Raw genomic sequence first — 15,458 nt, forward strand, 5'->3', positions numbered from 1 at the left:
AGAGGTTCAGCCCCGGGCCGGGACTAGGGGTTTGCGGGGCCGGGGCTGGGCTGGGGGACTCACCCCGGGGCTGGGGCTGGGGGTTTGCTGGGCTGGGGGTCACCCCGGGGCGGGGCGGGGCGGGGCTGGCGGCGGCCGGCAGGGGGCGCTGCGCGGGCGGGGCGGGGCCGACACGTCCGCCGGGCGAGCGGCGGGGCCGGGCCGGGCCGGGCGCTGCGGCGCCATGAAGGACTGCGAGTACCGGCAGATCCCGCCCGGGGCGGCGGCCCCGGCGCCGGGGCCAGGCACCCCCCCGGCCGCAGCCCCCCCCGGCGCGGCGCGTCCCGGCGCGGCGCGGCGGCCCCGGCGGAAGTGGGAGGTGTTCCCGGGCCGTAACCGCTTCTACTGCGGCGGGCGCCTGATGCTGGCGCGGCACAGCGGCGTCTTCGCGCTCACCCTCGGCCTCATCCTGGCCACCAGCGGCCTCTTCTTCGCCTTCGAGTGAGTCCGTGCTGCGGGCCGGGGGCTCGGGCACCCCCAGGGGCAGGGGGCGCTGGGGTGCCCCCCCCCCCCCCCCCGCTGCTGTGCCAGGGCCCCGGCCCCCCGCGGGTCAGGCCCCCTCCCCTGCTGGGGTGCGGCCCCGGGGGGTTCTGAGCGGCGCCCGGCCACCCCCGTTAAGCCCCCTCCTTTTGGGGGGAGCCATGGACCAGCTGGCACCCCACACTGGCGGAGAGAGGGAGGTGGGCTGGGGGCACCCCCCAAGGGAGTCCCGGTATCTCTCCCCACCCCCCCGAGCAATTCCCTGCTGTGCAGCCCCCAGACCCACTCAGCGCTGCTTCCCCCTCGCCTGTCCCCAGGGGTGTCTGTGGGGGGCGGGAGGGGGGGCCCTGGGCTTTTGCTCAGCCTTGGCCCCGGGAAGGGGTTTAACATCCTCCCAGGATGCCCTAAATACAGGTTTCCACCACCCCCCCCAGTCTCCGCTCCCAGCTGGTCCAGCACCGCAGCCAGGAGACCCCCAGGACCAGAGGACTTTGTCCGCAGAGGCAGCAGGAACAGTGTTTCTGTTGAAGGTGCTTGATAAATCATGAAAATTCTTAGGGGTCCCACCGTGGGGGTCTGCACCGGAGCTCTGCCCCCGTTGTGCAGCAGTCTGGGGCAGAGGGAGCTGCGTCTCCCCCAGTTCCCTTCTCTTTTGGAAAGCTGGCCTGGCAGAGCCCCCCACTCCCGCGCCCTGTCAGGGGGAACCACCAGCACCCCGGTACGAGCACCCCGGTACGAGCACCCCAGTACAGGCTCCTGCGCTGCCCGGAGGAGCCGGGGAACGGGTGCTCCTGGCTACTGACATCTCCGAGGGCTTCTGCTGTCCTGCCTCCCCGTTTCTCTCGGGAGGGAAGGGAGCTCGTTTTTCCTGCCGCTGTACCAAGCAGGGGCGTCACGCCTGCCTTGGGATCACAGCGTTTTATCTCCGCCAGTCTCGGAGGAAAGCTGCCCGAGCCTGCTGGCGGGGGGATGAAGGTATTTGATCGGATTAAAGGTTCTGAGAAGTCAGATGAGCTGAAAGGGGCAGGCAGTTGTGGGAGGCAGTAACAGCATCCCGACATGAAAACTCCTTTCTTAGTGTCATCTGCGCCTCTTTGACAGCTTTCGCTGCTGCATCCAGAACTAATGGGCAGCACTAGCGCAGTAACTGCTCTGCACGGGGCCAAGCAGAGGACATCTGCTTTCCCCTCCCTTCTTGCCTAGTCACTCTTTTCTTGGTTGGAGATGCCCTGGGGCTTTCCAAGTTGTTATTTTAGCAGTGTGCTCCTGTTGCGTGGGTTACGGTTTGCTAGATGGATAGCGAGTACGTCTTGCCTGTGTCTACAGTTGACGGGTTTTATGTGATTTCTCGTTGCCTGCTGGGGGAAGGTGGTGTCCAGAGATTTCCCCAGGAATGGGGTGGCAAGAAGCTCCCGTCTCAGTTCTGTCCCTCTGGCAGGGAGACAGCCAGGGGGGCTCGGCAGCAGCGCTGGTCTCAGGCCGAAGGGCTTTTGTTGCTCGGTGGCCGCTTTGTTCTGGACAGCTGAGCTTGGGAGTTGAAACAAAAGTTGTTTAATCCTCTCGAACTGCCTCCCAGCGTTACTGAGACTTGGCACTGCCCGCAGACATCAGGGCTCGAGCAGCTTGTCTGTCCGCGCTCCGCTCTGGGTACTTAGCGGTGCTTATAATAGCAAATCCCTCTGCCGGGCGAGGGGCGGGAGGGGGTCTCTGGCACCGTGCTGGGCAAAGAGCTGTGTTCTCTGCTGGCTTCACCTGTCGCGCCGCAAGTAACGGAGCTGCCCTGATGTGGAGCGCGATCGTGCTGCTCCCATCTGTGGAAAAACAGCCCCAGGTCTAGTACAGCCAGCCAAGGAGCGGGCATCGTCTGCTTAGGTGCCTGGTGGCTTGTCACAGCAGTGTCAGCGCTGGAAGGCGTCCTCATCCAAACATCTGGCACAGCATGAAGGGCACGCGAGTCATCCAGAGGCAGCAAAGCCGTGTTGAATTGAAGCCAAGTTCCCTCTCAGCTTCACGTGTTGGACCAAATGGGATCGCGTTCGTGCTGATTTTGATCCCTGCTTAGCTTGGGGTGTTTCTCCATGTGTTCTTGATGCTGCTGTTGTAGAAGGTGACCGGGCTTTGGGGCAGCTGACAGGTTTTTGAAATGTGATTCTGGGACTTCAGAAGGGCAAAGAGGTGTACAGGGGCTTGCGCTGCTGCCTTTGTGCTGAAGACCCCGTCTTCCCAGGGCCAGTCCAGCGTTTTCTGGGCTGGCTCTTGCTGCTCCAGGGGTCTCTGCAAAGCAGCAGCACTTCAGCCCGCTACCCCATAATGATTTGTAGTGTGTAGTGTCACAGCTGCTAGCCAGTTCTGTAGCGATGGTTGGTAACAATGTAATATCTTTTTTCTTTTTTCTTTTTTTAACAGCTGCCCCTTCCTTGCCAGTCACCTGACCCTGGCCATCCCCATCATTGCAGCTGTCCTCTTCTTCTTTGTCATCAGCTGCCTGCTCCAGACAAGCTTCAGAGACCCAGGTATCCTGCCCCGAGCCACCCCAAGTGAGGCTGCAGACCTGGAAAAGCGGATTGGTGAGACTTCTGTTCCTTCTCCTGTGTTGGGTTCAGTGCGTGCCTGCGTGTATGTGTGCGCACGCACGTGTTTCAGGCTCAGAGAGTCTCCTCTCTTGCGTCGAGGCTCCTTACCAGTTGTCTAGGGGGAGAAGAGGCCAGACCACTAGATTGTGAGGCTTGACAGTGTCTTATGAGTCCCGGCAGGAGAGGCGCAACAGGCTCCTCTAGCGCAGCAGGCAGTGCTTCAGAGAGGAGCCGCAGAGAAGCGGAGGTGGTTTTCATTTCTGTTCAGTCCCAGCACTTTCCCAGGTGAAGCCCTGTACGGTAGGACGTGGCTGTACCTGTTCCTGCCCTCAGGACAGCACCCGAGTGGGCAGCAGCACTGCACAGAGCTCGGAGCTTGCAGCCTCACCGTCCTAAAGGTGAATGCCATCAGGGACCGTGTACCAGTGGCTGGGGGAGCACGGAGTCCCCTTTTGAAATCACGCTGCCAGGCTCTCAAAGACGGAGCAGCAATGCCTATGCTGCTCTGTAACGGCACGTTAGTTCCTTTAAAAAGTTTTCCAGACTCTGAGGAATCTGAAACTATACCTTCTTTTGCAAAATATGGGTGGTGAGGATGTAGGATAATTAATTTAGGCATGAATGCTTTTTAAGGTTATGATTTGCCATTGAGCCTGCTGTGCTGCAAGATTTTCTTTGTTGTAATGGTTTCTAACAGTGTGCTAATGTTTGTCCCCATCTAAAAACTGCTATGTCACACTGCTTTGGTGGCGGCCAGGAAGGTGTGTGCATCCAGGATCAGGGACCTTGTTGATGTGACCCATGGTAACGAATGCGTTAACAAAGCTAATGTGAGACAGCTTGAATCTGCCCCACTGAAGACAGTTGCGAGGCAGTAATTCTACATCTGACTCTAAAAATGGTTCTAAAATATCCTTAAGAGTGGTTATTGATGTTTCTGTTTGTAAGTGCCTAAAGCAGTAATCTGGCTGCAGTTGCCGCCTCATGTGCCAGCTGTTCCTGTTAATATAATCCACTTCTTATCCTCTTAGCATGCTCACTGTTACATCTCTATTTTCAGAGTGGGAAAAGTGCTCTTTTAAGAGCAACTAAACTAAAGGAATAACCCCCAAAACTGCAAACACTTTTGCTAGGCAGAGAAACAGTCTTCGGCTGCCAGTCCCCAGTGAATAATGAAACTGCTAACACGCGCAGACGTAACTTGCGCTGTCGCTAAAAATCCTCAGTTTCGACCCTGAGGGGGAGGAATCCTCTTGTGCTGCTAACACACACATGTCAGATTTGAAGGAAATCTGCCTGGAGCACTTGAGACCTGCTCGCTGTCCTCCCCCGCTGCGATGGAAATGAGCCTCTTGAGCCCGGCGGTGGCTCCAGCTGCGGGCTGGCAGGTTGCGTGCTCGAGGTGGCAGGGGAGGCTGCTGCGGAGGTTGCTCTGGTTGCTGTAACTCGGATGCTTACAGCACAGGAGGAACCACACGTGCAGTAACAGATTATGTTGCCTCCTTGTGTTGTGATCTGTTAGATGCGCAGAGCTGAGTTGGTGTTACTGGGCACACTAACGCTGCTGCTTTTATGCCTGCTATTTATAAATTGCTTTATGTTCTCAAAGCATTGGGCAGATATTACTTCCTCTTGGCATCCCAGCATCATTGCCATTGAACAGACAAGGGAAGGACATAAATAATGCTGCGAGGAGCTGACTGGAGTTCCTGGCTGCCCGCCGTGCAACAAATCTTGTAGGCTGAGCTGCCTCTTAGCTTTTGCTTAAAATCAGGGGAGCGTGTGCCAATCCCTTACCCTGCCAGGAGGCAGCTTGGGGTGATACCCGAGTTTCGCCTGCAGCAGCCTGACCGTCCCTCCTTGCCCTTGGCAGACAGCATGGGTACCTCTACATACCGCCCGCCAGCCCGCACGATGGAAGTGGTCATAAACAAGTACGTGGTGAAACTCAAGTACTGCTACACCTGCAAAATGTTCCGCCCTCCACGCACCTCTCACTGCAGCGTCTGTGACAACTGTGTCGGTAAGCCCAGAAAGTAGAAAGGTGCTGGTATCTCCTGGCGGGGCAGGGGAGGCATGGTTTATGCTCCTGGACAAATTGCTTTTGCTTCTTGTAAATGATTGTGAAGCGAGATACTGAGTGGTCTTCCTTCTTCCCATTTGAAATGAAAGCCACACGGGTGCAGTGGCTCAGGGCAAGGGGCAGCACGTCCAAGACTCCCTGTCTCTGCTTTCCCTGCTTCTGGGAGGACAGTCCTGTGAAATGCAGTTAAGGCTTCCACCAAACATGAGGTTTGCCGCAGGCTCCTTGTTGTCTGTGGTCTTGCTGTCACCTGGCTGGTAGAGATGCCGCCGTAGATGCCGGCTGAGCTCCTCTGTGTCCTCTCGCTGTGCCCTCAGAGTGTGATGGGGCAGGAGGGAATGAACAAGGACCTGAAGAAACACCTCCGATGGCTCTGTCCAGACGGGTGCAGGCGTGGGGCAGCTGCAGTGGGGTGGGCAGGGAGTTTCCCAGCACAGCCTGGCCGCACCGGAGCAACTTGAACTGGCAACAGGGTGGTGTGTGATTAGGAACATGCCCAGAGAATTTACTCCTCGTGCAGCTGCTCCTGGTTGTACGTTGTGTGGATGCGGAGGCTGCGTTTTATGCTGCCTTTCAGGGCAGCCCGAGGAACAGCTGACCCACGAGCAGTCACAGGACCCCAAGGCTCTGGTTAAGAAGTTTGGGAGCTTGCAAGCGTTATGTGTTTGGGAATAGCCGTGGGTGGCGGTGACTCCTCCTTACGCTGGAGCGCAGCCGCGGCTGGGGCAGCGTTGGAAGAGGAGCTGTCTGGGAGCAACGGGTGGGCGTCCGCGTGCGATGGGTTTTGTTTGCACTGGTGTGCCCCGCAGAGCGGTTGCTGCAGTCCTGGGAGGCTGAAATGCAGCCCTTTCATTAGAAGGCAGTCGGGAGTGTTTCCAGACACATTGCACCTGCTCTGGGTTCCCAGGCAGTTTCTGTGGTTTTAGAGGCGTATCTTTCAACTTTGAAAATTATTTTCTGCCCCGAAGAAGGTGGGGGAAGCTGACGGGCAGAAAGGGAGCAGCGCTGCTGTGTGCACACAGCCAGTCTGCTCGGTACTGGAAAAACTGCCACACTTTCCCTGTTCTCTCTCGGTTTTAGTAGATGTTAACAGTCACAAGGCTTGCATTTGTGCAGGGTTTGGTGAGTGGAAGGGTTCGGCCTTTGACGAGAAAAAGGGCATGTGAGCAGGCAGCAGTGCTCCGTTGAAACTTCTTGCTGACGTCCTGCTGCGGAGAGGTTCTGCGCTCAGGGTGGCGGGTGGAAGCTTGGTGTGTAGCCCCTGGTATGTGGAGGCTCCGCAGAGTTTGCTCTGTTGTGGCGTGTGAGGTGGCAGGAGTCCTCATGGTGTCCCTTTGTTTCAGAGAGGTTTGATCACCACTGCCCCTGGGTGGGCAACTGCGTGGGGAAGCGCAACTATCGCTACTTCTATGCCTTCATCCTCTCCCTCTCCTTCCTGACAGCCTTCATCTTCGCCTGCGTCGTCACCCACCTCACTCTGCGTAAGTACCGTGGGTGCCGTGCTCCTGGCAAGGAAGGCTCGAGGCAGTGCTGGGTCATTGGAGAGAGCCTAGGAAAGATCTGCTTGGTTGACACCAGGCTTTTTGGTGCAGGTGGCCTGAGTAGACAGGATCTCGGGCTGATGGGAACCAGGATCCACCCTGCACTTTGCTGCGGAGTGACCTTGTGGGCTGGTGCCTGGGTCGTCCCCTCCAGAGCAAATGAGCTGGTGGGCGCATCCGCTCTTAACCTGCGGGGAAGGTGACTTGCCCGCCAGTCCCAAAGCTCCTGGAGCCGTGTCTGCACACCGACACTTCTGCAAAGTTACAGGCTGCAGATGTTTGCAGGCAGGCAGGCAGGCAGATTCCCCCAGCGGGGTGGCTGCCCGCTGGGGAGTGAAGTGTTGGCTGGAGAGGCCAGGCTGCCTGACGGGCTGTCGTTCCTTGTCCCGTTTTCGCTTTGCAGGCTCTCAGAGAGATGGATTCCTCACCACGCTGAAGACGACACCTGCAAGATATCCTTCTGACGCCACCAGCTGCTCAGGCTGGCGAGCACTGGTGCAGCAACGCTAATCATGTAACGAGAGCGGTGCAACGAGCTCTTCAGAGGGTCACCCCGGTGTGCTTTCCACAACTTAATTTAGTCCCCCAGCTACCTGGCTGGGGCAGGCAGGCATCCCCTCACCTGTAGGCAGACATCGCCACCAAGTTGGGAAGGCTTTTAGTTCACCAGCAGGGACCGAGGGTGGGTGACGGACTTGTTTCCCAGTTTGCAGGTTTGGGAAGCAGCTGGAGCTGGTTGTGCCCGGTGGGTGCCGGTGGGATGTTACGGGGAACGGGCAGCCGGCTGGGCTGTTTTGGTGGCCCGGCGTGTGTGTACGCCTCCCAGAGCGGTCCTCTGCCTCTCCTTGCAGGATGGGTTTTGTTCCCAGAGGCTTCCTTGACTTTTCTTTTCACTGTGCTGGAGCTGGTGATTTGTTTTTTCTCAGTCTGGTCTATTTTGGGCCTCTCAGGTTTTCACACTTACTTAGTCGCCTCCAACCTGACGACAAACGAAGATGTAAGTACCTGGATGCTTGTCCTTCCACCTGGTCCTTCCTAAGCAGAGGTGAGGTTTGCAGGGACCCCCGGCCGCCTGCCTTGCCTGTGATAAGCCACTGCAAAGCGAACGGCCCGTCCCCAAGGTGTGGGGGCTGCAGTTTCAGGTGGCTGGGGGGGTGTGGGGAGAGCAGCCCACCGTGGCAGGGGGCCGTGCGACACGTGTTTGCTCGGCGGTGTCAGGCTGTGAGGGTCACGCGCTGAAACGTTAGAAGAGTCACGTGTGTGGTTTTTTTCCAGTCTGTGGGTGGCCTTGCTTAAAATTAGGAGTTCTGAGATGAAAAAAGGCAGGCTGGGCCCAGAGGTGGGTTTGGGTGTCGGCCTGGGACACGGGTGGTCTGAACTCGGCATCCCCTCCCGCTGGGACCCTGGGCGAGTCCCTGGGGCTCGTCAGTTGCTCGGGCCAGGCACGGGTGGGGGTGGCCCTGAGCTGGGGGGCGCAGGCGCCCAGGGCCAAGTGAGTGGCCGGGGCAGGGCAGATGGGACGGAAAAGCAGGATCTGTCAGATCCTGGGAATCAAAATTCACCCTTCTGGCCAGACCTACCTCTAATCCTTGCTGGAAGCTTCCAGCACTGCAGAAGGCATGTTTGCATCCCTTTTTTTTTTTTTTTTTCCCCTTCTTTTTTCTTTTTTTTTGTCCTTTTTTGCCTTTTTGTCTTTTTTTTTTGCTTTTTTTTTCTTTTTCCCTATTTTTTTTTCTTTTTCCCTTTTCCCCTTTTTCCGGCGCTTTTCCCCTTTTTCCGGCGCTTTTTTGGCTTTTTTTTTCTTCCCCCCCTTTTTTTTTTTTTTCTTTTTTAAACTTTTCCCCCTTTCCACCTTTCTGTTACGTTCCAAGGTGCTGGCAGAACAGCACGAGGCCGTGCCAGGTGAAGCTAACGGAGGTTGCACCCCAGCACTGGCAGCACCGGGTCCAAAGCCCGTGGCCCGTTGCCTCCCTGGCTGCGTTGCCCACGTTGCCAGCCTTATGCTGCAACTGGGGAGAGGAAGTAAAAACCAGAGGAGGAAATGTCACGGTAAACGGTTGGCTGCAGCCGGGGGCCTGAGGCCAGGTATAGCATCTGCCCACTCGTGTGTGCCTACGCCTGGTGTGACCGGGGTTTCGAAATCAGTCCCAGTGACAGCTGCTCAGGGTGGGGACAGATGCGATTGTTTCCTCCCGGAGCAGCATGGCCGGGGGATCCCCTTGCTGTTTGTTCAGCCTGAGGAGGCCAGGAGGGACCAGGAGCCAGAGCCCTGCTCTGATGTGCTTTTAGCCTAGGAGGGAACAAGGGGAGGAGGAGGAAGAGGCTGGCGCTGAAGATGGGGATGCTGGCGAGTTGCCATGCGGCACGGGGAGGGCACAGCTTTGGAGCTTGCTAGGTGCAAGGCTGAACCTTGGCAGAGGCAGGAGCAGCATGTTGCTGTCTTCTCTGGCTGCCTTTCTGCAGCTGGCCCGCTTGTGGAAGCGAGGGGAGGACATCTGCGGTAAGACGAGCCTTCCACCTCTCAGGCAAGGATTTGAACCAGGTCCGTTATCATTTAACTATCTGCTGTCGCATCGTTCCTATCTTAATCTGTGTGTATCCTTTCCCTTTCAGATCAAAGGGTCCTGGTCAAATAAGAGGGGCTCAGAGTTTGCCAATCCCTACAGCCATAAAAGTATCCTCACAAACTGCTGTGCGGTGCTGTGTGGACCATTCCATCCCAGGTAAGAGTCCTTGACCTCAATGGCGTCGGGAATTGCATCCTGCTCCGTGAGAGGGGCCGTGGAAAGGACAGATGTATCTGTTATGATATCAGTGACAGATTCCGGGGAGACACTGTCAGCACAAACACATCTACTTGGAGGAGGAGGAGGAAACAGCTTCCCAGTCTCTGCAGAGGAAGGGTGCAAGACGTGTCTAAGTAGGAGATGCAACTGTTGCTTCTCCTGTGTTTAAGCTTGATGAGTTCTGGTCACTTGGAATTGTTTCATGGAGCTTGCAGATAAGACACATCCTGCAGTTCAATAAGGGGAGAGTAACGGCACCAAAGGGCTCGGCAGTAAATACCAGTAGTAGCGGTACTACTTAGCACGTGGTTTTCCTCCTGTACTCTGAGGGTTGAGCCTGGTGGGAAGCAGCCAGCAGAGATCTGCACCAGGCAGTGGGGACACCTGGGGTTTACAAACACTTAGGTTACCTGAAGTGCTCAGCAGCATCTCGCCAAATGCTCTTACCTGTGAGTTACCCAGAACCAACGTTAAAACAAGGGCAAAGGTTAAAACAACAGTTTGCTGCGGCTGTGAGGAAGCTTTGGGCGCTGGAAGAGGCTGCCCAGGGAGGTGGTAGAGTCACCATCCCTGGGGGTATTTAAAAAACGGGTAGATGCGGCACTTCGGGACATGGTTTAGCGGTGGACTTGGCAGTGCTGGGTTTATGGTTGGGCTTGATCTTAAAGGTCTTTTCCAACCTAAATGATTCTGTGGTTCCACCTGCGAGCACGGGGTTATCACTGCTTTGTCACGAGAGGGACCAATAGGGCAGAGCCAGGCTGGTGTCCCCCTGTGCGTGGAGCTCCCGGCCTGTCCCAGGGCATGTGGGGATCCTTCAGACAAGGTTATTCAGTGGATCCAGTTTAGATTTATGTGGAGCATCTCAGAGGTGCTAACCCGGTGTAGCACAAGAGCAGGGGAGGGTGTCCGAGGCTGTGCAGCGAGAATCGGTGTGTTCGACTCCTCTGGCCCTGCTCTCTGAAGTGCCCCCAAGCTTTTTGTTGGATTCGGAGGTGCCAAAATGCCAGTGCTGCCATTCAGAGATGGTAAATCCACAGATTCAGGGAGTCGGGCTCTTTGCTGGGAGGTTGAGAGGAGAACAGTGTTTTGCTCCCGATTCTTTCCTCATCCATGTTATTTTCCTGTTCTGAAGACCTTTCGCCGGTTCCCATTTGGGTTTGTGGTGACCCAGAGCTTTAGCTGCCCCAAGGCTGTTTGGTGGCTTGTGTGATAAAGTCTGTGGTTTGTCTAATGGGCAGGACTGTGTTACCCAGCGCGCTCCTGCCGACGCTTTGGGTGGCAGCTCCCACGAGGAGAGCCCTCTCTGTGGCCTGTGAGCTCCCTTCTTCGCGGACGGAGTCTCCGTTTCCTTCACTCCTCTCCCCTCGCACTTTTCCCTTTTCTGTTTTCCAGTTTGATAGACAGAAGAGGATTTATCCAGCCAGATGTCGGGACCCCGTCCAGTCCTAAAAGTGAAATCCCTTCCTTTGGAGCCAAAACTGACACCAGTATGGTAGGAGGCATTCCCTAGCAGTGCTGTGATGTAGCCCAGTGCCTGCTGTGCCTGCACCTTGCTCCAGCCGGTACCTGCCCCTCTTACCATCTCCCTGGCCTCAGGCGGGACAGCCCTGCGATGCGGAGCTGTCAGAGACTCAGTTGAGCCATACGTTGCCTTTTTTTTTTTTTTTTTTAATTTTATTTATTATTTTTTTGTTTATTCGTTTCACTGTGATGTGCCCTGTCTGGACTTCAGACTGATAAAGCCCAGCAGCGTGCCAGACCCTCAGACTCGTGCAGAAAGTGGAGGGTCCCTGCTGCATTTAGGAAGCAAATAGGTCTGGGGAGCCACCAGACCTCTGAGCCCAGAGCATCTGCTCCAGAGGTGGCTGCGTGTCCTGCCGGGAGTGATGAGGTGGGAAAGGGAGGGAGGTGGGGACTGTTAGATGGTTCCCACGCTGAGCTGGGCTGTCACACCTCGAGCTGGGCTGTCACACCTCGTCTTCTGGTCTGGTGGAGGTGCAAGTCCCCTGGTATCCCTGTTATCTCCATGAACGCGTCCTGCTCCCCTGTGCCAGCGTGGAAGGGCCGTTCTGTCTCTTAACAGCCAGGTTCTCACCTCGGCTGCTGCCCAAGTGGCTTCTCTTTTCCAGAAGCTGCTGTGCCTTGGTAAGTTGGGGCTGTTCAGCTGGGAAGACTCTGGCTCCCAGCAGATGTGGAAGCTAGCTAGATGTCTCAGCTGCTGTCGGTCCTATTTTCTGGCCGGTCACTGAGCAGCTGCTGAAGAACTCTTTATGGTTGGGCCCCGCCAGTCAGTAAGACAACATTTTGCAGCAAGGACACAGGTTAGGGTGACCCTCCTTTTAATGGGGAGGAAGAAACACGCAGCGTTCTGTGGCTCTCGGTGTGAGATGCTGGTTGGCCGGGCTGCAGCTGTAAAATTTGGGAACCTTGGCTTGCCAGGAAAGCCCCATTCTGTCCTGTCTGTAAGAGACCAAAAGGCAACAGCAAAGTGTGTGAATTCCTGAGGGTCGCACCCTTCCCAGGCGGGGTTTCACAGAGGGAGCAGTGAGCTGGTGCTGGTCTCTGATCACCTCACGTTGTCCTTGGTTTGGGTTTTTGGCCGGCAGGCGGGAGCAGGGCTGTTCCCAGCGCCTCGGGAGCGATTCCCCTGTGCCTGGGCTCAGCCGTGAGCATCGCTCCGTGCCTGCAGAGACACGGAGGAGCTGGGCCGAGGAGCCAGCTCTGCATCACTGACACTGGAGTGTGCGTAGGGGAGAGTCACAGACCTTGTTAGCAATACTTGAATCATGTTATTAAAAGCTGCTGGATATTTTTGCACAATTTGTAGGGTGGTTTTTTGTTTTTTTTTTCTACGTAGAACGTTTTATATTCGGTGCAGGTAGCGTTGATTAGCACCAGGGCGGAGGCTTGCAGCATCGAGCTGCCCGGTTAGGTTTCTGGGGGTCACACACGTGTATTTCAACCTCAGGCAGAGGCAGCGCGTTTCGGGGGGGCAGCCTGAACCCACCAGCGTCGCGCTTGGCACACAGTGACCGCGCCAGCCCGCGCAGCTTGGGGCGCGCTGGGGGACGGTGCAGGCACGAGCATCTCCTGACCTTCTGGCTGGCTGCACAGAGCTCTTGGTGCTCCTTTGCTGTGGCCACCAGCTCTGCCTTCCCCACCGAGGTGAGAGCGCGGCGGCAGGTGCTGAATTTCTGCCGGATCCCGGCAGATGGCCCCCGCCACCCGGCCAGATCCCGGTGCTGCTCCGCCAGCCGCCCCGGTCCTGCAGCTTCGTGCCATCTCCTGGGCCAGGTGCTTGGGCGTGTTGCCCGTGTTGCCTCCCAGAGGCCACCCTGCCCTTCCCTCCCTGCTTCCCCTGCAGGGGTGTCCCCAGCGGGGCTTGTCCCTGCCCTCAGGGAGCCTTGCCGCTCCCTTCTAGGGGCAGATGTGGGGCTAGGGTGTGAGGAGCAGTAGGGGGATGATCAGGGGTTCATTTAAAACGGTTTCCTTTGTTCCTCAATGTAATAAAATTATATTTTTAAAGAGTTATTGGTTGGGTTATTATTTTATTCCTTTAAGATAGAAAAGGGCAGGTGCCTTGGTATTTAACATCTGTCAGGTGGCAGTTGGAGTCCATCGCACCCAGGGCTTGCCTGGAAGCTCTTAAAACCTCCTGCAGGATGGGGCTCCGAGGGATGCTTAGCTGTGACTCGCTGGAGTGAAGGGATATTTCTGTCCCACGTCTCCAGGCTGGACAGGGTCTCATCCACTCGCCCGTCCCCCTCCTGCAGAAGCCGTCACCTCAGCATCCTTTCCCCAGCCCCTGCGCTCAGTCCAGGGCTGTGCCAGGAGCTGTGGTCCCCACTGGCTAACGCAGCCCACGCTGGCCCTGCCGGCTGCTGTCGGGGTAGATAATCTCTGGTGTCTTCCCCAGGAGGATGCCTGCCAGGATTTTGCCATTTCCTGCACAGCCTGACGGGATTTGCCCCCTCCCTGGACGTTAGCCCTGCTTTCTGAGGGTTAGCTGGTAAGGAAGCGCTTTCTTCTCCCTCGTCCACTCAAGTGACCCATCTCATCTCCACTGCATGACCAGCTCTGTCCACGGAGCCTGTTACCCTCCAGTTGTGTAGACATCTGTGTGCCACGTCCCCCATCCATCCCACCAGTATCCCACGAGCGTGAGGGGCGGTGAGCCCTGTGTTGTGCCACCTCTGTGCAGGGCTGCGTGGCAGAGGGATTGCCCGCAGCCTTGGGGAGAAGAGGGGGACGGTGTCCCCCAGCTTGGTGCTGGGGCTTGGTACGAGATGGAGCCCCTGGGTCTGGGTGGTGTGTGTGTGGTGGTGCTTGGAAAACGGTGTGGCTGAGGCTCGGCTCAGGCTTCGGGCGGAGGGTTCGGGAAGCCCGGGAGGTACGTGGTGGTGGGCTGTGCTCAGTGGAGCTGCCCCGATGGGGTCGGAGGAAGCCCCCAACTGATGCAGAGATGGAGTGTGTGAGCTGTGGCCTGAGTAGAGGAGTGGGAGCCTGGACCAGATCTCTAATCCGACTCACTCTGTGGTTCAGGCAATCCCTCCCCTCCGTCCCCCTCTGCCTCTCCTCTCTGTCACACCAGGTTCCTCCTCTGGCACACCTGTGGCCATGGTAAGTTCCTTCCAAAGCACGTTGTGACAAAGCCCTGCTTCCCTTGCGGGCTGCGGAACTGCCCCTCACCCTCCCTGCTGCACCCCCTGGGCTCCTGCCCACTCGAGCTGCCGCGTTCTCGCTGCCGCTGGCTGCCAGCGCTCCCCTGCGTCCTGGGCCATCTCCCCATTCTGCCACCGAGCCTGGTGCTCTGCTCTGCTCTGCTCTCCACCGCTTCTTGCTCGTGTATTTCTGGCACTAACGCTCTCTTTCTCTTCCTCCCCTCTCCTCTCCCTTGCACCGGGTTGATCCAGCACCAAGAGCCCTGGCGGCCCCCAGCCCCCTGCCCCTCGTGGAGCACCCCACGGGGAGCCGAGACACCGCGGGCAGCACCCGAGACTACAGCCACGACCACCACGAGTGCCTCCGCTCGCCAGGGCTACGCGGCTGCCCCTTCCTCCCTCCCGCCGCAAGAGAGGGGGGAAAGCGGCCATGCACAAGGAAAAGCTTTTCCAACCCCCCTCCGGGAGCCGGGATGGCCGTCCCGCGGGTTCAAAGCTCAAAGCCATACAGCCGTCCCACCCGAGTGCAATAACTGGAGTTCCTGCTGTCTCCTGCCGCTGGATGGACTCATGCCGCCGAGCCCAGGCCGCCAGTGGCTCCCCATAACCACCAGCTTCACCCCCAGTGAAGGTGTCTCCCCTCCCGTAGATGCTGGAAGATAGCGGTTGGCATTCCAGCGGGCTTGCGAAACCAGCGGGCTTCACGCCAGAGCGTTTACAGCTGAGCTGGTGGCACGGCACACTGCGCCCCAGCAGCCCCTCTCCGAGCCGTGTGCGCCAGAGACCCTCCTCTCCGGACGGGAGTTAGTTCGTGGTCAGTTTACCCTTGCAAACCGTCCCCCCCGGCCCGTTCCCCCCTTTCCTGTTCTAATTTTAGGGGAGGGGGTTCAAGTGCTGCAGCACCTTGCCCAGCCGTGCCGGAGGCTGCAGCCCGGAGCGGGCTGGGAGCAGCGCTGCGGAGCCCAGCGTAGAGCCCAGTAGGATTCACCATCTATTTATGCCTTTTACTTTTGTAACGAAATAAAAGTTCCTCCTATTTACTGTACGCCAGCGTCTGGCTGCTGCTTTGCCGGCGGAGGGGAGCTGCTCGCTGCAGCTCCTGCCTGGGCATGCCAGCGCTCCACGGGGCGGGAGAGCCCAGCGGAGCCACGGAGGGCTGGGACCCCCCTGCCATCGGCCACGCTGGCCACGGGGCCAGCAACCCAGAGCTCCCTAAAGTCAGCTGTGGCACTAGCCGTGGCCTTGGGGCGAGTCTCAGCCTTCTGTGGCTCTGCACCCTCTTGTACAGCGGC

General features: G+C 57.8%; 1 protein-coding gene across 5 annotated transcripts; it reads left to right on the plus strand.

Moving 5' to 3' along the window:
- Positions 1-169: 169 nt before the first annotated feature.
- Positions 170-15,206, plus strand: ZDHHC18 (zinc finger DHHC-type palmitoyltransferase 18). 5 transcript variants are annotated; one of them, XR_005826985.1, is made up of 10 exons: positions 170-480; positions 2,926-3,086; positions 4,966-5,115; positions 6,519-6,656; positions 7,120-7,168; positions 7,611-7,713; positions 9,330-9,439; positions 10,898-10,997; positions 13,422-13,514; positions 14,419-15,206. XR_005826985.1 is itself a non-coding variant. In XM_040587669.1 (9 exons), the coding sequence occupies exons 1-9, from the start codon at positions 224-226 to the stop codon at positions 13,461-13,463; spliced, it is 1,110 nt and encodes a 369-aa protein (XP_040443603.1). In that variant the 5' UTR covers positions 170-223; the 3' UTR covers positions 13,464-15,206. The 5 variants fall into 5 exon arrangements, 2 of the variants coding, with proteins under 2 accessions (XP_040443603.1, XP_040443604.1); XR_005826987.1 differs by having other exon boundaries at positions 6,618-6,656; XR_005826986.1 differs by having other exon boundaries at positions 3,001-3,086.
- The last annotated feature ends 252 nt before the right edge of the window (positions 15,207-15,458 follow it).

The sequence above is a fragment of the Falco naumanni genome, chromosome 3, assembly GCF_017639655.2.
Source record: "Falco naumanni isolate bFalNau1 chromosome 3, bFalNau1.pat, whole genome shotgun sequence".
In the NCBI taxonomy this organism is placed as follows: Eukaryota; Metazoa; Chordata; class Aves; order Falconiformes; family Falconidae; genus Falco; species Falco naumanni.

What these genes read in the sequence shown, in the direction of transcription:
- ZDHHC18 (XM_040587669.1), top strand. Translation starts at nt 224, where the DNA reads ATGAAGGACTGCGAGTACCGGCAGATCCCGCCCGGGGCGGCGGCCCCG. An exon ending in GGCCTCTTCTTCGCCTTCGA is followed by an intron (nt 481 to 2,925) that starts GTGAGTCCGTGC and finishes TTTTTTTAACAG; the next exon opens with CTGCCCCTTCCTTGCCAGTC. An exon ending in CTGAAGACGACACCTGCAAG is followed by an intron (nt 7,169 to 7,610) that starts ATATCCTTCTGA and finishes TTTTCTTTTCAC; the next exon opens with TGTGCTGGAGCTGGTGATTT.